Genomic DNA, 26,887 nt, shown 5'->3' on the forward strand with positions numbered 1-26,887 from the left:
CGGGAAAAGGTGTCCTCCCGTTTTTTTGTTTGTTTGTTTTTTTTTTTCACGTTCGCGCTCTCTCAAATTCATCGAACCCGACTATCTCGGCACCTAGAACAGGCTAACTAGGCGATGGCCGTTTGTTGCTAAAATTAGAGCCAATTCGTACCAATTTTCAGACTTTAAGGATCTTTTGAGCACGTGATTAAAAGATTCCTCCTTTCGATGTTCAATCAATAAATCCGTTTTACAAGATGAACATGAAACAATGGTGAAGCAATTTTTATTTGCTTTAAAAGTCGATTACATCCTAAAAGTTTAACTTATTTACAGACGATCCTCCTGATAAGACCCACATGAGGATTTGCAATCGTGCTTTTACTTTACAGATGTCATGAGATGCCTCAAAGGTCTCGCTTGGAGTAAAATGAACACAAAAATTGCTCCTTTTCACTCCATGCCCTCGCGTGTCTTCCGCGGCGGGTGCTCCCTTACATAAGTTATATAGGTATGTGCCGCTCCGAAGGGAGAGTGTGAACGTATTCGTCGTTTCAATTCCAAATGAATAAGAAACTAGAAAGAAAGAAAACTATGCGAATTCGAAATGCATTTTAAGAATCTTTTTGTTTGCGTTCTAATCTAGGTAATGTTGACATAATTTCTGCCTAGCGAGGCCAGGTCTGAAAACGGGTGGATTTTACGGAGAATGACTCTTTTTGGTCTGAAATAGGGTCAGGATGTAGAGAACCAGGCGGCACACCCCCACCGAGAATACCCAGGAGTACACCCCCCCCCCGGGCGTGTCTTGTGTAGTTTCTCTGCTTGGCTAAAAGGAAACGAAAACAACTGCTACGCAGACTAAAACAATCCCATACTGCAATTCGAAACAACACCAACCCAGTCTCTCGCTCGGCTCAGGATGGTGCATGCCTCTCATGCACAAACAATGACCCACATTCGATATATTAAAATTCTAATGACTCCGAGGCTTTGTGGTCAAAATTGCAAATTTTTCGCGACTCCACTGCCTCGCAATTCCCAGAAGAGACTTGAGCACAAAGAAGACCAAACCAAATTTTGACAAATAACCAGAAAGCCTCGAAGTCGATTAAGTCGTGTTAGAATTTTAATATATCGAGAGTGGGCTATTTAACCGTTATTTCAAGAAATTAGTCCAGCAAACGTTCGCAGCTTGGTTAATCCCCGTGTAAAAACTTTGCTGCAAAAAACTCATACAGTATGTCAGCCAAATGTCTTCTTGATACTCCGTTTCATGTTGAGGACGTTGTGACCTTGGCATTTGATAAGAATATCAATGAACTCGAGTCCCAGGAAACAGGGCGCCCGACGCGATAATTTGTTCTCGAGTTTTGCACAGACCAGCCAGGATCCTGAAGAAGAAGTTGACATTTTTGGAATCGCTTCTCTCCATTCTATGACTATCACAGAATGTGTCCTTTTTTACGATGATGTTCGATGTTTAAAACTGTGATAGGCAATCAAGCAATGAGTCGCGGATGTCAACTCTTAGAGCCTCGTTTCCATGTGTGACGATATGCGTTCCACTCCCATCCAGTTGAATCATGGCGTCATCTTCAGCCTGCAATCAAGAGTAACGATAACATTTAGGACTACCACTTGGAAAGTCAACTAGCAGCATGGGTAAGGCCGCCGCTTAAAGAAGTAGAGCCTTTCAGCTAATCTACCGCTGACAAAGCTAAGCTATATGGATGCACGGAAGGGCGACGTCATAAATTTAAGTTTGAGATACGTCGAGAACATGTGACCCTGGCGGGATCAGAATGTGCGAGTGCTTTTTAGCGAAGGAGCTGCCTCGAAAACCAAATCGAGTCGAAAGGAGTCCAGCTTCCCGGCCGAGATGCCCCTGATAAAATCATTAGGGGCGGCTAATCGGCAGTCGTCCGTGATAGCTCGAAAATTTCTGCCTTTGTGCCACAGGAACACCAGATTAGGATGCGTTCTTACGAACGCCACAAGCTGAGAGCGACGAAGTAATATAAACATTAACAACAACTTCAAAAACGAATACTAAAGTAAACTTAGGCTATGTCCACGCTATACCGGGTAACTTTTTGCGCTGACACGAAAAGCTATCCCGAATAGTGTGAACTCCTCTCCAATATGTGTCTCTCCACTTTAGAGATCGGCGCGGCGCAAGTTCGTTTCGTTACAGACTTCGCGCCAAAATCATCGTGGTTGTTACGTGTGTACAGAATCCCTATCCGGTATGGCTTTCGTTCCGGAGCAAAACGTATCCGGTATGGAGTGAACAAAGCCTTAAGTTTCTTGAGATCAAAAGCGCCACTCACCAAATGAAGAGTATGAGTTCCCTGATTGGATTCTACGTGTACATCCTGGATACCTCGCTTTGGAGAAGAAAAGAACGGTAAAATTGAAAGGACTAAGTACCTTGCAAAAATCACGCTCAAAGACAAGTACATCGTAAGTCAATGTCCTCTATAGGTAGGGTGTGGAAGGGATTTACGGTAATCTCGCCACCAACGAATAACTCGGAAATAATTGACACAGTAGTGCCTATGATTACTTACCTAATATTTACGTTTTCGTCAAGCTTACTCTAATTTTGAAGTCGATTCAGACATAAATCTGTCGATCCTGATTGACGTTCTATGCGTTGAACGGCATATGTTCTTTTACTCCAAATACTGGGTAATAGGTTCAGTAAATGTAAACTTTGACATTTGAGAGATAAAGAAGTTTCACAATCACCAGTCATTTCTTAATAATCATAATAAAGTAGCGCTAAAGAGACAATTTCTGTTCATGAAAGTTTTTTTCATTATTTTGTTAGTGTACTTGGGACTTACAAATACAATAAAGCTAAGTTCTATAGTGGAGATTTCGTTGGTGAGGAGGTAACCGGATACCGTGCGACGAGGAAGGAGAGATTAGAACTTTTTCATTGTTTTCGGATGATAGAGGCTTACCTTGCCAAGTGATCGTAAAAGATCCTCTACCAGTACACTGCCCCATAAATGGCAGGATTTCTGGGATGTTTTGCTCTCCATCTTTGGGTCCCTAAGTAAAAAAATGCTTTGGTGTAAAACAGGCAATGAAAAGTAAACCATTATGGTTCCTGAATAGCTAACATAGTGTGCCAACTGACTTCTCAAGGAGATTAGCCTGTGTCAGGCTCTCGGTCAGTGCGGACATGCGAAAAAAGCAAGCGAGCAGAGAAATAGCGAACAATGAAAAAAACACCGGAAAGAGAGACGGGGAGAGCCAGTAAGCACCTTTTCAAATACCCCAATCCGCCCACTACCCTCCCCCCCTCACTTTCTGAAAAACCGTTTCTCATGTCAAAATGCCAAATTTTAAAACGTCAAAAATGTGGTGTATAGTAGGAGGATTTCAGTGCTCAGCATGTTTGTTAGACTCTGCGCGCGAACCCTAGTCATTGACGTAAGTGTAAAAGTGCAACAGCATTTTTGACGGAAATATTCTTCCCAGGGGGTGCCAGGGAGGTGGGGGTCTAGAGCAAAAATGACCCTCCGTGGAGAGGGGGGGGGGGGGAGATTTGGATACTTTCTGGATCTACACAATGAAGTATTGAACACAACGCTTGCGGGCTCCACTACTCCGTCTCTCTCCAGCCCCCACGCGATTTTCGCGCAACTTTTCTCGATCCGCTTTCCTCGCTATCTTGAAGCCTGAAATAGGCTACAAGTGGAACAAAATATACATCTTCACATGATTGTACAGATCTCAAACTGAGTAAAAACCTTCCAAAGAAAGGAAGAACCATCACTAACATGTCACTAACGATCCGTTGGAAATTGATGGTGGAAACGCCCGCTCAGATTGTTTGAGCGCCCAAGACAATCTTCAGTTTTTTGTTGTTTGTAAGCTTGAAAATGAAATAAACTCGCCTTTTCTTATCTGGCTCCTCGTCTCCACACAGGTGTAAAGGTTCTAGTGTATATCTGTTGTCTTTCGTTACCAAGGTTCCAGTTACCGTGGTAACCGCTATTCCGGGCCTCACTTCCTGTGGGTGAAGACTGCTAGCCAACTAAACAAAGACGACATTTCATATAATTTTTTTTACACTGTTTCTGATATTACTGAAAGTATAGTTTGTAATCTGGAGAGGTATGTTGTGTGAGGGCACAGTTAGCACAATGTTGAAAGCTCTCGCCTCCCGCAATTGTTGCTGATGCTCAAATCCTAACGTCAACACCCAAGAGCAATAATGGCTCTTGCAACACCATATGTGTCTTGAGTTTGTTTGTGTTTTTCGTCATTGCTTTGAGAAGTTTCTCAGCAGGAGCTCCGATTTCCCCTCTTCTCAAAAACAACACTTGCACATGCAATTTCGACCTGGAAAGCACAAACACTTTAAAACGACAATAACTAAATGGAAAATTTAGACCCCCCTCCCCCAAAATCAAAGTGCGTTTTTCCCTTCACGCGGCTTCATCCTTGATTTTTTTGGGGTGGTGGTGGTGGGGGGTTTGTTGGGAGTTGCTGTTTCGTTTTATTCTGTCCAAGATTGGAGTTCTTGAGTTCCTAAGTTTTTCCTGGGTGAACAAATTTTGTCACCCTTTTATAAAACGTCATTTCGTGTTGGCATCATCTACAGCACCAAAGAAACCATCACTATATAACAAATTTACACTGAATAACTCCTATATTGGATAGTATATGTGAGATATACTGACCTCGTTTGACAAAATAACCTTCTCAAATTGCCTGTTCACTGGGAGCGAAAGCACATCTAGGAAGCTGAACGTAGATATCTTGCACTCCTATGAGACCAAAAGGAAAAGGTCTGAATATTTGTTTGTTTGCTTGTTTGTTTTAAGTGAGTCGATAAGCTAAACTGGCTTCCCTAAAGTGGTTCAAGTTTTTTAATCGGTTTACAGTGGTCTATCTACTTTATAAAATCAATGAAACTAACGTTCCTCCTCCACCGACGCAATAAGGAACCAACAAGGGAAAAAAGAAGCTCACTTTATATAAAACAACAGTTTTTTATAATTATTTTAATGACTGTTATTATTTATTACGATTAAAACAATTTTTGATTCATTAATGCAGTACAGAAAGTTCACTACAGCTTTCAGAAACCACCCAGGCTTTTTTTTTTTCCAGAGTTGGGATTATTGGCCACGACCTTCTGTTGGGCAAAATCCGCCAGGGGATTAGCATCTACAAGCAGCGACCCATAACGTACAGAATCAACCAAGGTTTCTATCCATCTCAACCTACCAGCCTCGGCACCAAGACAAGGCCGCACACCGGTGAGATCTAACAATAAAAATGGAATTAAAACGGGCTCCGAAAGTTCTAATGAACTTTCTTTAGATTGACAACTGTTCATGATTGAAGAATTCTCTTCTTTTTTTCAAAGGTCCCTAAAAAAAATCTCCAGTAATTTTTACTCCCAAGGGAAACTCACGCTCCCAAGGGAGCACTATGATGGCTCCGAGATAGTCGGGTCCGCTGAACTGAGAAAGCGCAAACACGAAAATAAAACGGGAGGAAACTGGGGAGAGCGGGGGCGGCTCTTCCTTTTTCCCGCGCCGCCAACTTTTCGCGGGCCTTTTTCTTTCGCGTCTTCCCCACTATCTGAGAGCCTGGAGAGCCTGTAATAGGCTATCCCAAGATAAGCAGTGAATACGCATTGGTCGTAAGAATGTTATACAAGTGAAAAACCAATAAGCAGCGAGTGAATATAAGGAGCTCACCGTATCTTGAATGGTTAAGTCTGTTCTATGGGGAAGTAAATCAGGTGGCCTTGTGTACGCTTCCGGTATGGCAAGGTGGCCGGGCTGAAATAGCAGAAGAAAACAAAACATGAACATCAGGCGCGGATCTAGGATAAATACTGACCGATTTCCTAAACGAGAGCCGGAGGTGCAAGCTTCTTGGTTCTTGGGGAAGTGGTGGGGGGCGGGGTATGCGCCACTCCCTAAAGTCCCCTTTCCTGGGTTTCAGTGTGTCATTCAGACAGGATATTGGCCAGTTCAATTTCCTCGGATGATGCCTTGAAAATCGGCGGATTATTTCATCAAGGTTAATTTCCATGTTGTATGTTGGATATGGAGCAAGATTTCAACACGGAAAGTTTATTTATTAAAAATATATTTATTATGAAAAATCTGACCGAGTTCCGTAAAACGGTGGAAACCGATGTGGATGCGCGCTAGAACATTATACTTCAAATTTCTACTTGAAAACAATCGTGAGGCTATTTTGCGTTATGGTCTAAATAAAAGTAAATAAAGAGCGGCTGGTGGCATACGGGGCAGATATGTTAGTTCTTAGCAACGTTGAGAGTGAAACTACGTACGTAAACACTTAAAGCGCCACACCATCTCACCTGGAGTTCACGAATAAGTTTGTTTGCTTGAGTAAAGTTCAGCCTCGGATCAATAGGACAGTAACATGCCTTGAAGATATAATATATGACTCATATTATACTTGGATAAAGTGAGATCGTTACTACATCCATAACCATACCCTAGTGTATAAGTGAACAAAAAAGCCAAGTTGAAAAATACGACACAAATAATAGTGAACTTACGCAACAGGACAGGAGAGGACAGAAGATGGCAAACCTTGTGTGATAAACGTGACAATAAATTTGTTTGAAAAAAATTTTTCGCCAAACTTCACCCTCCTTTAAACAGATCTTTTTGTAAAAGGCCACAAAACATTAATGTAAGTGAAGATCACGAAAAAACACGCAAGTAATAGCCCTGTCACGTTTGTCACACAAGCGTTTTGCCGTCCTCATCTTTCTGCCGTCCTGTTGCGTAAACTCGGGAATAGTTTGAAGAAAGGGTCGCGCATGAACTCACCTTCATTGCCAGTGGTTGGTATGGAGCGAGGGCTTCGAGGTAAGGAAACTCAGGTTCTGTATTCAAGTTAGTAAGACTTGTCAGTTTTGGTTACAAAAAATGCTTAAAGGGTAATGCAGGAGTGGGTTTAGGATTCTATTAGCGGATGAAGCGAAGATGATACCAAGGAATTACCAGATTACAAATCAATGTTAAATTCTTGTAGCCTTTACTCTTTTCACGCAAAAAATTTAAGAAAATAAATGAAGGGTGTTGATGGTGGTGGTGATGATGATGATGATGATGATGGCGTTGATGATGATGATGATAATAAAAATTATGATAATGATAGCCATCCTGATGCCGATGATGATTTGGCGTTACATTGGAAATAGAATGAAAATCGTTTATTCGCTGGGTGGGAGACAAGAAGGTTAACTGGGAGGGGTGATAAGGTATGGTTTGGACTAAGTATGCTTTGAAGCCATTACCGTCCTCTAACAAGAGTACATACCAGTAAAGATAATGGTATTTCCACTTGATTTGCCCCAAAGCTCTATGAAATGCACCACATCTCCATAGCGTAGAGAAGGATGTCCAGTGAACACGATACAGGGAGTCTTGAAGCAGCTGCTTAGCCCATCTTTAAAACGATAGAAAAGTGTGTAAATTAATTCAGGAAACTTTTTTTAAGTTTCGAGTAATAAATGTCAAAACGCTTCCTCCTTTCAGATATCACCTTTCCACTCACCATGTATGCTAGGAAAATGTTTCAATCTTCCTGTTTTAACAAGCTGTTGAAAGAAGAGAACACAGTCACAGATTCCGTAAGAATAAACGACGATTAAAAAACAAGGCACGTTTCGATCGAAACCTCGACCATCTACAGTTGCAAGTGTGTTATTTACGATGGGTAATCTTCTTAAAACATAGAATACCTCAGCATGTGGGAAAGGCGCCTCTGGTAAATAAACTTTACTCTGTTTACTTTGACAGAGCCTGTAAAGAGACAAGATGTTGAAGAAAGAAAATCTCATACATCATTCAGTTATGGGCCCGGGCAGGAAATGGTCACTTAATAATAAGCACTACGAAGTGGTAGCGGGGTACATGTACTTATGGAAAGGCATCACCTACTGACAAAGAAGACCTTAACAGATTCTTCGTTAACGTCAAGCCAACAAATCGGCAACAAGTTTCCAAAAATGTGTTCAAGCCAACAAAGAGTGGTTTCACTTAAAAGCTTTGAACATTTTGACGTCATTTCTATGGTCGATAAGAGTATAGACCATGGAAAATTGTTGTCGACATGTTTTTTTAAGATGGAGAGCTGTAGACTCTAAGACGAGGACGACTACGAAAACGGGATTTTTCCCAATACAAAGTATCGCACGCGCCCGAACCAACGCCATTTTGGCGGGAAAATGTGGTAGCCGTCGTCAGTCTACTACGAGTTTTAGTAGCATGAATGTCGTAGTGGTAAAAACAAGTTTGCAAATGTTAGAAATTTTATTATTTAGCGATCGGGAGAGGACTTAACCTCCTTCAACGAAATAAGTGTGCTAACTTTGGTGGGGAAAAAAAGTACAATGAAGCTTTCCTGGGTGCTTATTTTATAGAATTGGCGAGAAAACTTAAAATTAAATGCCTTTCTCGTAGTCGTCCTTGTCTTCGAATCTAAAGCTCTCTTATTTACATTGACTGTTTTGACGTCCATTTCCGTTGAAATTTCAAATTCCAATTCGATCTGGAACGCACGGACAGGTTTCAACGAGTTCTTATTAACTCCTTAGTGATCCGTGGGTAAACAAATTACAATTTACAATTTCTCGGAAAGTCGCGCGCGCGAGAAAGAGAAAAATAAACCGCCCCACCATCACGTTATTTTCATGGTCGTACTCTTATCGAACATGACTCTCGACAAATCATCGCGCGAGAAATCGCTCAGTTATAGAAATATTTTTTGACTTAAGCTTACAAAGTGGAGAATCATTCCTTACTAAGTCGAAGACAAGGCCTTTACTCCATTGGGCCTTGAGACTTTTGCTAGCATCACCCAGAGTGACGCGATATATCCGGGAACTTTAAAAATGATGTTACTCGAGACGATTCGCAACGACCGATTCGCAACGACGATTTTCAGCTCAACAAAGCGTTGCAAAATTGGTTGTTGCGACATTGCTTCGAACAGCTACAACATCGTTCCAAAATTACAACGCTGTGTTGCACTAAAAACTGTCGTTGCGAATCGTCCCTTGTAACATCACTTTAAGCGCGCTCCGAAACAAAGAGAAAAGGGTGGCTCTAACATTTACGCTCAAACTACAAAAAAATCAGTAGTTTCAGCATATGGCTTTTGTAGAGGTGCAACTAAAAATTGTGGTTGCGAATCGTCCCGTGTAACATCACCTTAGGCGCGCTCCCAAACAAAGACGAAAAACAGACAAAACGGGTGGCTCTGACATTTACGCTCAAACTACATAAAAATCAAAAAAAAAATCTGGTTACTTCACATTGAAAATCGGCTATTTAAGCGTAAAGAACTTTTTGCGTCATACCATTCAGCAAAAATATTGGCATAGGCTAAAGAACTATCGGCCACAGGAGAGATGAAATAGATGGGAATTGAGGTTAGGTTGGCATTGTCCATATAGGAGTACAGGCACTCGAACAAGTCATACAACACGCCCTGTAAGAACAAACATAATAAGGACATTTTCAGTGACTATACACTGGAGCTTGCTTAGTCCCTAAGACCCAAAAGCTTTGCGGCCCTGTGCCAAAGTATGAATTTCGTGAGGAAGCGGGGAGGGGATTTCTGAATTGATTAGCCTTGCAGCATATTCGTGGAATAGAATTAAATTTTTACGTCTACCAGGTATTGGTTTACCATGCGTCGGGTGGTACGAAGCGTATTTAGAAATAAGGTCCCCCTAGGGGCGCCGAAGACAATGGCCCAGGAATCTGATCTGTCGGGCATTAACTGATTGGGGACCCATACCGGGGACTACGTCCCTTCTACAGTGTGGGTTCTTTAACGTCCCGCAGAATTCCTGTATGAGCAAAGACTGTGAGACGGGGCCTATGGGTTAACAGTTCTTATCCTAGAAGCCTAGAATGTCTAACCACTCACAGACGTAATTACAAAGGCAGCAATTTCTCGTCATTGCTTTAAATTTTTTTAAAAAACTTACAGACGGACAGCAAGGCACAAGGACATTTCCTCCATTTTTTAGAGTAGTAGCTGTGGAATATAAAATGAAAATACTGGTAAATAATTTGCAAAGAAAAAAAATGTTTTAGCAATACAGTAAAAACCCGCGACTGAGAACCTGCATTTTCCCAAGTCAGTAGCCCAAACAGGTTCTTACATAAATGGCACTTAGTAGAAATTAGGCCATTTAGGTTGTTAAAAAGGTTCTTATTTTGTGAAGAAAAAAATACATTGTAGCTACGAGTATTCAGTAATATTCAGCTCATTCGTTAGGTAAAACCTATATAGCATTACAATTGCAGATGGAGGAATGATTATACGGCACCTATGTTTCCAAAGAAGATCCTGAATGTTGACTTATATCTTATTTGCCCAAGTTTACACAATGTTTTTGATAGATTTTAGAAAATAAGAACTTGTTTCAAATTTTTAGCTTAACAAGTTCTTTAATAGAGGGGTCTAACTGGCAAATTTTAGCCTAACAGGTTCTTAAAGGGGAAGTTTCCCCGGTGGTCACGCATCGCGCATCATTCATATCATGGGCTATGGGTGGGTTACAGTAAGCTCATAAATGCACTGATGGCGCATATTTTGTTCAGCTGGAGCCTAAGCCTGTAAAAAATGCATCTTCACTTCTTTTATTCAGCGGGTCATAGTGAACTCGACACTGAACTATTATACTGTAAGTACCACGAGAAAAGCCCTGATTCTAACTCTGCTTACCTAAGTGAGTGCAAAATTCACCCAACATAGCATCAGGATTAGCAGTTGGTGCCCCTGTGAGTCCGGTCATTATTAAAGCATCACTGTTCTTCAACAGGGACTGGTCCATCGGCAAGGGATGAGTTGTAAACGTTGAGGAACACGAAATGTAGGTGACCTGTTTTTATTAAAACAAATTAGGCAAATCAAATTAATGTTCTGGCTTCAATATGTTCAATACATACCCAACAACGATGTAGAGATACTTACATGAAGCTGTCGTAAACAGGTTTGAAATAGCCCAAGAGTTTTGTTTTTCTTGTCTTCAACAACTTATTATTTATTTATTTAACTTTATTATCATTTTGTCATTTAAGTTCAATATATAAATAAAATTAAAAAGAAGATGAGGCAAGGGAGCATTAGGAAGCCTATAAGGCTTATGAAAAGGACCACCTTTAAAAATATATTACCTAAAATAAAGGATAAAAAATAGATAAGGCCGAACGTGATTACTGCGAAGGAAACTTTGGTGCTTCCATTACATGATCGAAATCAAGGATGTCACGCAGATTTAAAAATTTAAAAACCATCTCACCATCAAGAATAGAGCTTAGCTTAGCATTGTTTTGATCCTTCATGAAATTTCTTAACCGTTACTTTACTTCCATATTTTAAAGAAATGACCTAGTGGTTGTGAAACGATTCTGCCAGTTTTTTAGTCTCCCAAATATCAAAATTTATATTCACAGAACGCATACATGTATTATTAGAATTTGCATTATCAAGAGCATAAGACGTTTGACGCAAGGATTTTCAATTGGGATCAATAGATTTGTATTTGAGTTGACTTTAAATTCGAATAAGCTTGACAAAAAAGTAAAAATCTTAACTAAGTTATCCTAGGTATTCAATTGTATCAATTATTTCAGAGTTTTTCATTGGTGGCAAGTCAACTTCTTGGTGGCGACTTGGGGGGGGGGGGGGGTAAGAGGGGGAGGTTAGAGGTGGGGAGAGGGAAGTGTGGTGAGCACAATCTCCACCTAGTCAAAGGTGGGCGACAAGAACCAATATGATAAGAAATGAATCACTGTTATGGCACTGAATACCTTTTCATAGTCAGACTCAATGACCCAGTTGCAGCTTCCAAGACAAAACCCTGAACTGAGAGCTGTGAGCTTTAGAATACCAAACAGATCCTGTGATAAAAAAAATATATATAAAATACCATTAAGATTACTATTAATAAAAATATATAAAATTCACTAATATTATTAACATTTAGTATAAATATCAAGCCAGTAAGTATTGTTTATTGTGCTCTAGCTGATTGGCTAGCTCAGCTCTGAGTCTATAGGGAAAGGGATGATTTTATTTTCTAAGAATTTCACAACATTGTTTACTCGTGTACATGCCAATCTGCAAATCTGCAGTCTTCATTAACCACTCACCGCTTTTAAACATGCGCAGTACTACACACCTTTAAAGTGGACTCCAGTGAAAGGCAGAGAGTCTGGCTGGTCCCAGATGAATTTCTTATATATTAGTAAAATCCAACTAGTGGTCTATTATCAATTCTGTGTTCTAATTGGTTGAGCCACTACTAGGCTATATGTTATAGTCCACTAGTAACAAAAAGCGCTGCCTTTGAAACCAAAACAATGGCGCCTAAATCATGCTTTGCTAGCTAAAGTTGTTTTGTCTCAATATTATTGACCAACTAGTTGGATTTTACTAAACCAATTATTCCTCTTGCCCTAGTGGTCTCTGAGTCAGTAGCCCATTTGGCCTTCTGCTATTGACTCAGAGCCCATTTGGGTTCGAGGAATAATAAAAAATTGTTAATTATGTTCCCTTGTCATAAACTTAAAGTCTCAGTAAGGTGGAAACCACTCTAAAACCAACAGCCATTACAGCTTTCCAAAAAAACTGTGGCAGAAGATAATACAGCAGACAATCAAAGGATTAAGGGTTGTATATAATTGAGCTACCATCCGAACCAGTCATGACAATGACAACTATTTGGAACACTTACTATTTTTTCTGAATACCAAATATTTTGAATCTTTGATATGGAAGCCCTCACTTCATCTTTGCTGCAGAGCAAGCAATTCAAGTAAGGTATCAGTTAAATCATTCTTAGAAATATAAGCCTCAATGCAGTTTAAAATAATATTTATTATTAATTGTTTATAGGTAGCGACCACAGTTTAGCCAGTGTGAATTTTGCCTTGACAGGGAGGGAATAAAAAAGAAGAGAATATGGAAAAAGGGTTGGTGGCGTGTGATTATTCGAGGAAGGCAATTATTTTAAGTAACAAAGGGGGGAGGGGGGATTATTTGAGGGAAGCTATTCATAAAATTGAGGGACGGCTATTATTCAAGAAAATAAGGTAATTTTCTTTCAACATACTGGGGATGTTCATAGAAATGGACACTAAGGCAGTACACAACAGGGATCACCAAAAAATCTAGAACACCAATTTATATTTCAAATTGGCACTCTAAATAAACAAATGTCCTTTTTTGTTTACTCTTGACAGTATTTATAGCACTAATACTAGTGGGGCAGAGCAAATGTTTGAAACAAATAATTCAAATCAAACTTAACAAGGTTAAGAATCCCAGCTGGCTGGAGGCAAACCAGTTGGCTATTATTTTTGCCAGCATGATCGGAATTTGTACTCGCGGGGTTATCAAGAACAAATCCAGCTAGCGGTCAGGGTGGGGCTTGAACTAGAGGGCCTCTGAAATTACAAGTCCAGTGCTCTAATTTCTTGGCAATGCTGCTCCAATCTAAATCCTCATGAAAACAAAGCAAGCATTTCACTCAACTAATCTATTTTTGTACCTGCATTTCATGTTACAAATTTCCCACCAATAGCATACTGTACATCCAACCCACAATCCCTTTGTCAGCTCGGATGAAAGACAAGTGCTTGAACAGCACCACTTAAATAACTTTACTTGTGTGAGACTTACTTTATTATAAACTACACATTTAATAAAACAAAACCCCTAGAGTGTAGAGGTTACCTGTAGAGAGTTTTCCATGACTTTGTGCCTTTTAAGTCACAAAGAGGTGAAGGAAGACATCTGTCAGAAAAAGTGGAAAAGAAAAAAATGCACAACCAGGTCACCTCTCATTTGTTAGTAAAAATCGGAATGAAAATCTAGTTACTGTATACACCCGTACTTCTTAAATGTAACTTCAAGATCCTACAGTAGGTTTTTCTGTGAAAATGGTTACTTTCAAGAATGATATCCACTGAGTAAGTACTAAGCAAAAGATAAAAGGGTGAAGAGAAGCCAAAAAAAATATGGAGGATATATAGGAAAGCATGAGACTGTTTGGGCGATACTGGTTGTACAAGAAACACAGTTAAGGGGCTGGTCGCTTTTTACCTGTGAGGGGGGGCAGCCATTTTGAAAAAGCTTAGAAGATTTTCAAACCAACCCTCCCCATTTATCATAGCTTTTTAGAACTGTTTACCCATAAATCTTACATAAATGTATTATTAATTGTGAAACAGTAATGTTTTGCAATCAGTGTTTTATACTATTTACAGCTGAACACATTCAATTTCAATTCATAGACAATATTACTTTGACATTCATAAACCTTATTAAAATGACCCTCAGATAATGATTCTCCTATCTGAAAATGACCCCCAAACCCAATAAAGATTTTGAAAATGAACCCCAGCAAAATGGACAGCCCCAGCTCACAGGCAACAACCAGCCCCTTAAAGACTCCATTCTCAAAACAGACTCCCACAGTGTAATTTATTTGACTTAACACCAACCCAGTCTGAAGAGAAACCGAAAAAATTGGCCGAAATGGAGAAAGTTCAATGTGTTATCCATCAGGAAATTTATTTAAATCACCTCACCTTAAAACCTCACTCTTCCTCCACATGTCTCCTTTACTAATTTTTGGCACACGCTCGGCATACACCACCATCTCTAGCATTAGTTCCCTTAAATTTATTTAGTAAAAAAAAATACAGGCAAAGAATGATTAGAAAGAAATGAAAAATTCCACTCACAGAGTAACTCTTTCATTCTGAGACTACATTATGACGAGAGTATTAAGCCACACTAACTTTTAAACCTGTAGATGAAACATCTTGCAGTCAGTACTTCTGCATGGTCCTAGTTATTTTATAGGATTTTACAGATACAATGTGCAAATCCTTCATTTTGTGAATTTTTTGTCTCTGTGCACTATTAGGGACAAAGAGGTAACACTAAAAAATATATGGAAATTCATGAGTTGTGCAACATATATTGCAGGTTTGTGGGTTGTTTTGAAACTGTTTTGTGGCTGACATTAACTACATGTTTGCAAATTATCACTGGTCAACTGTAAATGGTTGAAACCTTGGAGTCATGTCCAAAGTACAGAAGTATTGATAGAAAATTTAGAATCATGTTTCTTAAAGTTATCCTCAATTTTATCACAAAAATTAGTTGTCTCTTTAATTTTTGTTTACTTATCATCATGTCTACACAAAATATGTAGAACTGTATCAGGTTTATCCACAAAAATTACATTGCACTGCTTTTATCTGCTCATTTCCTAGAAATTGCAAACTTGAATCTCCTGCCTCTTGTAAAACACACACATGCATAAAAAAACCAAATTAAAACGAAACTGAAAAAACAACAAGCTACAAAATTATTACCTGCCAATTTGAACTGTTGGTTCAGTTGCATAAATCTTGCCCTTAAAACCTGAACGCTTCAAAAAAAGAGTTAAATTAGGAAAAAATGAGGGACTTCAATAAAAAAGGTTGAAATACTTCTCTTGCCTGCTTATATCATTATAAGTCCACTTACTTCAGTTATAAACGGCAGAGCTGACATAAAATGGTAGTTGGATATCAAAATGATATCAATGTTGGAAAAGTCTAGCAGACACTCCTGAAATAAAATACGTATAACAAAAAATTTAATTGACACAAAAAGAGTAAGTACTGTTGCTACAACTTGTATCGCAGCCAGGTACATATATAGTTGCAGACATGGTGTCCAATGTGCTTGATTCAACCTGATGTCACTTTATTTTAACTAAACAAAAAAATATAGTGTAAGCTAAAATATCCCTTTCATCATGCTGAATTTTAAAGTTCAGCCTGTACATATAAAGTTTTGTTAAAAGTTGTGTTAAACTTTTTAAAATATGAGGGCCCTAAAGACTATGGCATCGAAATGACATAAAAAATCTCCCACTTGTAGATTTTCCATAACAAAACCTTGTTTGCCCTGAATTGTATAAGTATTGGCGTCAATTGGTTGAATTTTAATTGTTCAATATTGTTTTTGGTCACTTTTGGGACTGAAAGGTTTAACATAAGAGGCTTTTTTTTTATTTACATAACTTTCATTCACAAGAACTAATAGACATTAGTTGACATGCTTTTGTGACCTCAAGATTACATTATTGTTAGTACTTTTTTTAATAGTTTTATATGGGCTCCCAAATATCAGATTTGTAAGCTACAATGAGTCCAGAACACTGCTGCAAGACAATATTACGAACACTAGGAAGTAGAACCGTATCTCGCCAATTCTCTTTGAACTTAATTGGTTGCCAGTGTTTTAACATGATAATGTCTTTAATAAGGCAGTACTTTAGCGATTTAGTAAGCATAAAAGGTCCTGTTCAGCATATTCATTAAGAAAATTGCATCATGCCGCTGAACATTTTAGAATGTCCTAATTAACAGGCATCTTCTGGCAACTTTAGGCACTAAATCATTTTCCACTGCCGCCCCTACATTATGCATGTAAAACAGCCTTTTCATGCATATCTGTGATATAGAATCAGTGGGTACTTTTGAGAGACATGTCAAGACATATCTTTTTAGATTTGCTTTTACTTATAGTTTTAAATACCTCTGGAGGGCAGCAATTTGGTTCAGCATCTATGAATATCTTCCCAGCAATTTCTTTCAAGTTCTAAGATTGACAAAAAAAATCATGTTGACGCAGCATATTAAAAATGAGGAGTACAATGTAAATACATACATACTTTATCGTTACCTCCCCCAAAGGGGCTTTTCAAGAACAATGATTATATTACATTATTTATAATAACTAATTACAACTAACACTTAATCTAATACTAAATTACAATGTTAGCTAACTATTAATTACAATGTTTTAAACTTAATTAAGAAGTATTTACAAAATTTTCAAAAAGCTGGCTCCTTGAGGAACGTTTAAAAATCAGCTGAGTCACAAATTTTAGCTAATTCAGCCAATGTTGGGAACTGGTCAGCCACTGAGTGAAACACAAAAATAACCACTTAAAACATTGAAGGAAAGTTGCAATAACACAGCAACTACAGTACAAAAGAATGCACAGCTTGGAAAATTTATATGCATGTTTACATTGACTGATTGTTAATATGATTGACTGATGTATTTAGGTTCACCAGTTCTTTGAAGGGTCACCACAGCACCCTGTGGTGCCACTATGCCTGTCCATAACAGTCCCTTCCCCCATGAGAGATAGACCGCCACACTGGGGAGACTATGCCCCCTACTCTTTATGAACAGTAGGTGCATTCCTTAACATCCCACAGGATTTACACGTGCAAAGGTTGTGAGACAGGGCTTACAGTTTATTGTCCTCATGGAGAAGACTAGAAAGTCTAACCATTTGCAGATGTATTTAGTACAAAGGCAGCACTTTCTCCTGAGTTATTTAAAGGCCCTGAGTGTTAATGGTCTGGCTGAGGTTTGAACCAATGGTCTCCCACTGGGCAGGCCGACCAATAATTGACCTAACCGGTCAGCGGTAAAAAAGGGTGATGAACATCACTCCATGTATAGATAGCCAGCTCCCTCCAGACTGCAAGTTTGTGTCTTAGAGTCTGTAGTAGCCAGGTGAGATGAAAATTTACTTCAAAAACGTTCCATTAGAAGGGTGACATTTTGCATTTACGACACTGAATTTTGGTTCATGCCCAACATCATTACTCAACCTAAAATGACAAATATTTTTTTTTTTTTTTAATTTAATTTTATTTTATTATAACAAACAACAAATTAAATACAAGTTAAAAGTGACAAAAGAAAGAAAAACTACAAAACAAAAACAACAACAACAACAAAAAAAACATCAATTGAGAGGAGAGCAGCAGGCTAAAAGCAAATAGCGAAGTTGATACATCTGGTCCTTTTTTCTTTTTTCTCTCCCTACTTTTTCGCTTCCTTTTTTTTTTCCTTGAGTACAAGGGCACAGTTGAAACCAAAAAAGAGATGTAGAGAAGATATTTATATTTAATTAGGTTTTGGAGACTCAGGTCAAAAGGCTTATATAAGGCAACAAGGGTTCCCATTTATTTTTGACAGTGGAGGCATTGTTTTCTTTTTGATAAATGTGTTTCAAATAATGTAAAAAGTTGTTTAAATTGGGGGGGTGTTCTTTTGAGCGACAAAGCCAGATATAGTGCTTGGCAAGTAAGCAACAAAAATTGATTTGGAATTTGTGTTTAGATCTATCTGGCCTCAGACCCAAAGCCGTATTTATGTGTAAGTAATTATGTTCACCTAAAGAAAGTTGGCAAGACTGCATCCACTTAAAAAGACTATCCCAAAAATTTTTTGTTTTTTCGCATCTCCAAAATAAGTGTATCAAGTTTTCCGTTTCCTTATTACAAAAAGAACACTTATCATCGTCGCTAAGTCCAACTTTTTTTAAGAAACAGTTAGTTGGTAACCGGCGATGTAACAATTTGAAGTTGAAAGTGATAAGTTTACTGCTCTTTGTACATTGAAAGGATGTTTGATAAGCGACTTTCCAATTAATAATTTCCTTTGGGTTAAGATTGATGTCTTTGCGCCACTTTTCTTGACATGAAATTGGTTTTTCACAGTTTTTTGACACAATTTCTTGGTAGATAAATTTAGATGGCTTTTGACTCATAAGAAATTTTGAAAAGCGATTTTCATACTTAGATTGGGTTTTGGTGTTTTGTCTCCGTAGACGGTTGACTGCTGAGATTAATCCAAAGAAGGTTAGAGGTCGAACTTGCAAGTTATATTTAATCTGAAAAAATATGATGATAGCAGATGGATGAGATACTTTTTATTTGTGTCTGAGTGTTAAAATTTAGGTGACTCTTGTGTTTGCGTCTGTGACAAAGAAAGTTAAAGAAGAGCAATCAAATCATGCTCTGACTTGTGGCCTACGCTACAGTATCCATAAGTCTTCCTTGATATGTATGTTAGTTGATGTTTCTTTCTCAGTGCTTTTTGAATGCACGTTTTTTATATTTTACTCACTTTTACATGTATGGTCAATTTAAAACAAAAAAATGCGAAATATTGATTATTGAGTGCCAATAATGTCATTTACTTCAAGTTTTGAAAATCAAGTTAGGCTGACCAGTTCAAATTTTTAATGACTGAATAGTAAAGTAACAGCTTAATTACTTGTGTTATACTGCTGTAAAATAATGTAAAGGTGACCCTTAAGCCTTCTTATGGTCCAATCCTTTTTTCTAGTATTTCTTTTTTAATATTTAATTCATCCACAATGCATCTTCTACCTTACATTTTGAGCAGAAAATCCTTCAATGTCTTGCAACTCCCTTGTGGTCCACACTTTTGCCTGGCTAACTTTCTCACTACAAAGAAATTGATGAAATTGATCAATTTGAATTGCTCCTACTAACTTACAAAATTGGTAATAAAAAATTCATGAAGAAAGATCTTGATAAACAATAACAATAAAATAATATTCTATTTCAAACTGATGGCATCTGTAAAATCTCTTGTTTTCTACATCTAAAATGTCTGTTCTCCCTTACAAACTCAGCAAGGCAATAGTACTTTCACACTGTAGATGCCTTGCAGGTTGTCTGATGCAATTTATTTATTTATTTATTTAATTCAATATTTATCCAGGGGCATCCAATTTAGCAGAGCTAGTTTAAATGGAGCCCTGACAAAACACAAAAACAAAGACATTAAAATATTAAAATTAGACAATTAATTAAGTTAAGACAACATGTAACACAAGCCTAAGGTAGACATAACATCATCTGAAGCTGTATGATCCTCTTGGTTAATGTAGTCCTGAATAGCTAGGACTGTAATGTGAACCATAATGTTCCAAGTCTGTTAGCAAGATGCAGTGGAATCTTGATTGAATGGACCTCTATAACACTGATGTCCCATATACAATGCATTATAACATAACAAGCAATACTCCTAATCCCAGAAATAGTAAAATATAGGGAAAAAAACATATCAGAATGATAGTATGACAAAACCTAATCATAGCCATCATAATTATTTGCCAGTCTCTTAGCCTTTCATTATAACAAGGTTCCACCGTACATCTACAAGGTACATGAATATTGTTTTTAAATGCAAATAAAGTTACAGGTCAAAATTAAATTCAGGTTAAAATTGTTTAACCTACAATTGGTGACAAAATTAGTTGAGATACTTTGCTTGAAAGGGGCTTTTTGACGTTTTAACGACTTTAAAAGGGGAAAGTATTTAGTACGATGTCTCAAGAATTTTCGAAGATTGTAGGTCGATTCTCAGTTTCCTTTGTCTCCTAACCCTAATTCATGACTAATTAGGGCTGGGAGACAAAGGAAATAGAGAATCAACCTAAGTCAAAAAATTTTATGCATCAGTAACTTCCAGCTGCACCCACCATAAAATGCTAATGCCCAGGGGTTACCCGGGGGGGGGGGGGGGGGAGGGCTGGGCACAGCCGGAATTGACTGATGCATTAACCTGAAGTTAATTTTAACCTGTAACAAATACATCTCCACCCCACCCCACCCCCTAGATCTAGACCCCCATTAATTGGAACGCCTTTGCCGCTCTAACTATGCCTCCGTGCGTACATCTTCACAATCTCGCCGCTGCTTTCCCCCTGCAAAATTGGACGAATATAAAGGTAGAATTACAGGGTGACAAGATACTTACTTATTCACCAAAGATAGAGGTATGAAATGCTGCAAGGTGGACATATCCAGCGAACAATCCAACATGATCGATGTTCCCTTGAATTGAAGAACTAAACATGGCGAAGAGCTAGTCCTGCCTAGAGAAAACTAACAAATACACGACAAAAAATTATAAGCTAGATCTTAAAACGAACAAGAAAAGGAAATATGATGTCTTTTCATCTTACCAATTTCATATTTATCTCTAGTTTCTCTTAACAATTCTACTAAAATGAACATCTTCGACCGCCATTTTGGATTATTGTGCTGAACTTCCTGTCTGAAGGCTCACTTTTCGGTAGTTCGGGATGATTCCTTTCAGTATAAGTGACGTATATTAGTTTGTTGACGAGAATCCGCTGTTCGATAGCGCAGACGTGCAAAGATTTGAGGACTTTTGAGGCGTTAAACGCAGTACTAGGGTCGTATATCAAATCGTCTTGAATTAGTAGCTGACATGTCTTTGGTCTTTACAGATGTCCCGCAAGGTATTTCAATGTTTTATGTGTTTTTTATTTCGATCTGCATTCCCGTTACGCAAAGGATTAACTCTTGTGTTCCGCTCTGTGATGCCCAGGTTTCAACTCTGCAGTGGAAGCTTTGAATTCGTTGCCGCAGGACATTCTGGCTGAAATGGTATGGGCTGACTACTTAATTAATTTTAGAGACTTGATTTCACCTTGGTAGCTAAGCTTTTATGCTCTACTAAATGATTTAGTGAGAATATAATTATTTTTGTTACCTTATCCATTTTCCTGACCTCTGTACAATTCTCCTATCCCCCATGAACTTCCTCTTTTATAGCGTAATACCATTAATAGCCCACTTTACAGTTACAGCTGGAAACGAGGCTGGGGTTGACCTTGTTTTGATGCAACCCTTCTTCCTTTATTATGTAAATCATGTTGTTGTTTATGCTAACTAGTATTTTTTAAGCAAAATTTCCATTAAAGGTAGGAGGTTTGTATCAAAACAAGGTTGACCTCAGACTCAAGTTCACTCAAAGGCTAGGGCACAAGCCCACAGCTGTAAAATGGCCTGTTACAACCCCATTAAATATGAAAACATCCAGAATCTGGATGGTTTACTACTTGGCTCTTAATAATCTGCTACTTAACAATTATTCCGCGAGTGTGCGTTGGATATGAGATGGTAAATAGCCAACGAGGTGCGTAGTACCGAGTTGGCTATAATCATCTCATATCCAACAAGTGCGAGTGGAATAATAAATTGTTTTCTTAAAAATGCCCACAAAATGTCAAGAATTCGTCCCGATTTTATTTGTAGAAACAACCAATTTTCAGCTTGTTTTTAATTTTGAGCAGATGCATACAGTTACCATATTTGGAGAGCGTGGTATAATGGCTCATATACGATTATGACTAAGCCAATCAGAGCTCTAGGATTGCATCATCCAATGATTCAGTTTTTAATAATAGGGGATGTCTCATGAATCAATCATTGTGATTATGGTTGACAACACCCAATACCCCAAAGCATCTTGCCAGACGTGCCCAGGAAAAAAACCTGTGGTACCCACAGTAAAAGTGAGCAAAGAATGTGACAATGATGACTCATGAACTTGTCAAACTTTTGTTGTAGTGTCAGGATGCGGCAGCATTTCTCCAGTACAAGCTGGCGTTATATCCTTTGGAGCAATATCAAAAGGTACTGAAACCTTGCATTGTACATTATTTTAAGCCACAGAATAGCCTGTGCCACAGATGAAATGAAACCTCTGTTTTAGTTCATCTGCAAGTCAGCCTCAAAATCCTTGTTCTGGGTCCTCAGCTGGGTTTATGGTCAGGTTGCCCGAAACAAGAGATTTTTTTTTTTCACTAATAAACTTTTTATTCAGAAAGATAAATATTAACAGTTTGCTTTTTTGAGAGTGGGACATCTTGTCTCCACTATTTTTCCATTCCATTCCATTCCATTCCGTTCCATCGCATGGTATTGGCTGGGATGATGTGAAGTTCACGTAAAATATTTTAGAGGTTGCAATTAAACTGTAGTCTAATAATTCTTAAGACATCTGCACATTTAATTGATTGATTGTTTGAAACATCAGCAAGTCCATGCTTAGCTGCCTCAAAGCAAACAATGCAGAATATTGTAATGACGACGGTTGAATTCTCATCATTTGACAACACTGAACCGCAGACCTCTAAGGAAACCAACTTCCCATTAATAATTAATCGGAAGTTCAAGTGTTTAATTGGTCTTAAGATAACTTTAGTGAAATTCACACATCCCAAGGGCAAGAGTGGACATTTCCCTTTCTGCCCCACTCACTTTAACTATGCTCAAAGGTTTCTCAGTTTTTAATTGTGTTCATTGTTATGATATCTTTTAGTGTCTTCAAAGTGCGGGGATATCATATGATGCAAAACTGATATTTAATGCCATAAGTTATATATTCAGGTATGTGCAAAGAGGAAAAGGCGGTATGGACAATTAGTCTAGCTTGATGATGATTTTTTGAAGATCTCCTATGTTAAGATGTGGGGCCCTTAGTGCTATTCAAATACATTTCTCCAGCCTGTATAGCAAGCGTTTCCACTTAAGTTATTCCAAGAAGATTTGGAGCTAGAGCAAAAAAAATGGAGGTAGGGTAAAGGGTAGGGGAGAAGAAGGATTAAACCTTCTGACTTGACGATTCACCCAGTTAAATAGCAAACCCTACTTAAAAGAGAAAAATTAAACATCATTTTTGTAAAAAGATTGTAATAATTATAAGATTACTATTATGCCTGTACTAGTAGTTTGTTTCTGCTTGAACCACAAAAAAGTTAAACTACGAAAGCTAGGGTAGCTATTTTGTCACATGGCAGCCTTCATTAGAGAAAGTAATAATAAATATTGAATACCACCAACCAATCTCCTTTTTCTATTCATACATTCAGTGGTTCAGAGTATCAACATTAATTTTGTTTTGTAAGACATCTAGCTTTCTCTAATCTTAGATGTCTTGTCACCCCTTGTAAGGGAATCGGGATTCTGGAATCTGGGAAATTATTTTTTGCTTGTGGAATCCGGAATCCTGGGCCATGGAATCTGGAATACAGCTCAAGGAATCTGGATCCCACTAACAATTGGAATTTGGAATCCAAGTTCCACAGGCACAGAATCTGGAATTGAGTACATTTAATCTGGAATCCATGGCATGGGATCCAGAATCCAAAAAATAATGTCTCAGATTCCCAAACATTAGGCACATCTTAGACAAAACCTGGCAATGGCAATTGTCATGTCTTCCTTTATGATGACTGCAACCCTGAATTTCTTATCATATTTTATTTGTTTTTGTTAATTGTGTTCTTTTTTTTTTTCTTTCATAATTTTCTAAGGTCTGCTGCTAAAGCTAAACTACCTGCTGATAAACTGATAACAGAACTTAAATCATCTCTCTGCTGGAAAGAAGCTACTCTCTCGGTTATAAAACATGTCTGGAATGAACAGGCAAGGGTGTGGTCGATTATTATACATTGTACTTCCATGAAAAAATTAATTTGGGATCTTACTATGATGAAGGCAGGTGCAGCGGGAACGAAAAACAGAAAAATTTGAAAAACAACATGGTCAGTGAGAAAAACATTCGCTCAACGTGTTTGGCACATGAAGTTTTTGGCCAGTCAAGTCGCCACTCTGATTGGACAACGTCCGTTAACGAGCCATTATTTTGAGCCCTGTTTCCTTTTCCATGTACTTACAGTTTTCAAAAGTTTTCTTACATTTCCTGTCTTGCAGGGGAAGCTTTTATGCAGCTCCGACTTAGCACAGACTTTGAATGTGGGACAGGTAATTCGCAGGCTACAGTAAGCATGAACTTGACACAATAACCATCTTGTACTAGGAAAAAGAAAACAAGAAACAAAACCAAAGAAGAGTCCTGTTACACCCGTACCTCCCCATAACATCCCCACCCTGTCCCCTAGGTGGCTGTTGAGCAGATGTTCAACTGTAGTTTATTTTTTTGTCTGCTTGAATTAGACAGGTTCAACAACAGGAAAACTGGTTTTAGTTTGTTTCAAAATGGAAATCACCGTGGCCTGTTGGCTTTTGTTATTTTAGCCTAAAAACTAGGGTGATAATGATGTTTACTTTTTTTCAACACTTCTGACAAAAATCTACATTTTCTTGCAAACTACATGCTGTAACAACAGAAATTACATCTTTCCCCCAGCTGGTTGACATGAAATGGAAGCTCTCTGTTGGTGTGAGTTCCAGTGCTTGCCGCAGCCTAAATTCTCCCTACATTACAGCGTTAGTAACAGTCACAGATCCCTCTGGAGCTCTCCTTACTAAGTCCTTTGAAATGACAATTGGTGAATTCAAGGTAATCTACCATAAAGTATAAGAGGTGTTATCTTGTCCGTTTACGCTGTTATCAACACTCCTACATCTTATAGTAATCAGCGTCTTATTTCTCCCTACATTTGGTCAACCATACACGTTAAGAGAATTAAGTTATTTATCAGTCATGCAAGGGAGGGTGTTTTGATTTTTAAACCTATTGTTTTTATCTGGGATCAATACAAGATTCTGTACCAATGAAAATGCGAAAGCAAAGAAATATTGGGTCAAAGAACTCAAAATTTCACCTAATCTTGGTTTGCAACCACGTGACGAGGAGGCCATGTTGGGAGTCAAGGCAATAAAAATTTTTTCTCAAGGAATTTACATGAAAATAGAGTTTCTTGACCACCAGTATTGCCGTCGTGACGTCAAGTGCACAGCAGCAATACACTGTAACCAAATGATTGGCATTAGACGCATGGGTGTATTGATTTTGAATGTTATTTGGTCTTACGGGCACTCCGAAGAGTCGTTTTCAGAGGGAGACGTATTTTGATTTGCGTTTCCAGGACATAACTTCTATCGTTCAACATAAAAAGAGACTAGTTTTAGAATCGTGAGCGATAAATTCCATTCTTCAAGCCAGCTCGGTTAGTAAGAATTCTTTGTCTTTAAACCACAACTTTCTTGCTTTCAGAAATTCGCCGCTCAGATGAGGGAAATTGCATCCGTCCTAGAAACTGTATAAACAAGATTCAGGCCGTAGAGATGTACGCGAATTAGTTTTACAAATCTAAAACGGATGAAGATAAAAAGGAAATTATACATGGTATATCCGAGGATCATGGTGTGATATTTGGAGTTAGTTGAAAACTATGGATTTGACTAAAAAGAAACAATTTCGAGACAAGCTTAGGAACAAATAACCTGCGTCGTAGACACTCTAAACCTTCTGTAAACGAAGCGTGGGCTCGCTGCAGCGTAGGCTAAAAGACATAGTGATTACAGCTAATTGCGATAACTCTCGTTCGTTGCGGAAATTCGATACAATTCTCATTCGTATCTACGCGCTGAATGAGCGAAACAGAATCCTGAGTCCCGACAAGATGTCACGAAAGTTGGGTATGTCATCACCGCCAGGCCTTTGTGGATTTTACTGACATGTACTATGTAGTGAAAAGTCCAGCAAGGATATGTCGAAGAGTGAATATAAATATGTTTTCATTTTGCCAAAAATTACGAATTCAATTACGAATATTCGCGGAGGATGTATAAAGTAAAAAGTTAAGGTGACTCGACCCAGTTTTTTTTTTTTTTTTTTTTGGGGGGGGGGGGGGTACCATCCTACTTTGAAGCTCTCTGGTATCCCCACCTTTACTTTTATCGTAAGTCTAACACATAGAATGGATAACATATAGATCAATCTACAATATAACATAAAATTTTTGGCGATCGGAGTAAATATCACGTGGTTATAATGCCACGCCCCTTTGAGGTCTGAGTCGAAAATCTGCTGTTGCCGGCATTTTTTCGTGAAAATCTCTCGGCTACACATAGTGCGCATTAGTGCCTTGCGCTGAACAGAGTTTCACCAAAATCGCAAAGACCCAATTCGAGAAATTCAGCGGTTTCCAAATTTAGGTCATAATTTATGCGAAAATGATAAGCAAACTTTACACGGATTATATCTAAAAAACTATGAGATTCATCTCTGTATTTTGCGCATCGTTATAACAGATGGGTCCTTGCAAGTCAGCAAAACAATTTAGGGCCTTGTAAATGCGCGCGATTTCGAGCAAAGCAAACATATAGAAATTATAGTTTTCGCTATTTGTTGACGTTTGTCAGCGTTTAAGAGTCAATCTCACGAAAAAAGCATTTTC

General features: G+C 38.3%; 2 protein-coding genes across 2 annotated transcripts; one reads left to right on the top strand and one right to left on the bottom strand.

Moving 5' to 3' along the window:
- Positions 1 to 248: 248 nt before the first annotated feature.
- On the bottom strand, positions 249 to 20,968 carry LOC140948296 (integrator complex subunit 9 homolog). The gene is made up of 24 exons (XM_073397528.1): positions 20,894 to 20,968; positions 20,686 to 20,813; positions 19,292 to 19,364; positions 16,624 to 16,686; positions 15,565 to 15,648; positions 15,411 to 15,466; positions 14,616 to 14,702; positions 13,759 to 13,818; positions 12,758 to 12,818; positions 11,832 to 11,921; positions 10,744 to 10,900; positions 10,001 to 10,050; positions 9,365 to 9,495; positions 7,745 to 7,805; positions 7,558 to 7,600; positions 7,321 to 7,449; positions 6,828 to 6,883; positions 6,347 to 6,415; positions 5,712 to 5,795; positions 4,683 to 4,769; positions 3,894 to 4,033; positions 2,952 to 3,042; positions 2,313 to 2,369; positions 249 to 1,582 (listed from the first exon to the last, which is right to left on the bottom strand). The coding sequence occupies exons 1-24, from the start codon at positions 20,900 to 20,902 to the stop codon at positions 1,463 to 1,465; spliced, it is 1,986 nt and encodes a 661-aa protein (XP_073253629.1). The 5' UTR covers positions 20,903 to 20,968; the 3' UTR covers positions 249 to 1,462.
- Positions 20,969 to 21,105: 137 nt separating this feature from the next.
- Positions 21,106 to 26,026, top strand: LOC140948274 (COMM domain-containing protein 6-like). Its single transcript, XM_073397505.1, has 8 exons — positions 21,106 to 21,193; positions 21,283 to 21,341; positions 22,308 to 22,373; positions 23,062 to 23,129; positions 24,056 to 24,167; positions 24,456 to 24,506; positions 24,892 to 25,044; positions 25,702 to 26,026. The coding sequence occupies exons 1-8, from the start codon at positions 21,163 to 21,165 to the stop codon at positions 25,750 to 25,752; spliced, it is 591 nt and encodes a 196-aa protein (XP_073253606.1). The 5' UTR covers positions 21,106 to 21,162; the 3' UTR covers positions 25,753 to 26,026.
- The last annotated feature ends 861 nt before the right edge of the window (positions 26,027 to 26,887 follow it).

The sequence above is a fragment of the Porites lutea genome, chromosome 9 (assembly GCF_958299795.1).
Source record: "Porites lutea chromosome 9, jaPorLute2.1, whole genome shotgun sequence".
Classification (NCBI taxonomy): Eukaryota; Metazoa; Cnidaria; class Anthozoa; order Scleractinia; family Poritidae; genus Porites; species Porites lutea.

Coding starts and splice junctions, on each gene's coding strand:
- LOC140948274 (XM_073397505.1), top strand. CDS start 21,163: ATGTCTTTGGTCTTTACAGATGTCCCGCAAG. Junction 21,194..21,282: donor CTTTACAGATGTCCCGCAAG/GTATTTCAATGT, acceptor TGTGATGCCCAG/GTTTCAACTCTGCAGTGGAA. Junction 24,168..24,455: donor AACATGTCTGGAATGAACAG/GCAAGGGTGTGG, acceptor CCTGTCTTGCAG/GGGAAGCTTTTATGCAGCTC.
- LOC140948296 (XM_073397528.1), bottom strand. Junction 10,051..10,743: donor TGAATTTTGCACTCACTTAG/GTAAGCAGAGTT, acceptor TATATTCCACAG/CTACTACTCTAAAAAATGGA. Junction 1,583..2,312: donor GAACTCATACTCTTCATTTG/GTGAGTGGCGCT, acceptor TCTTGATTGCAG/GCTGAAGATGACGCCATGAT.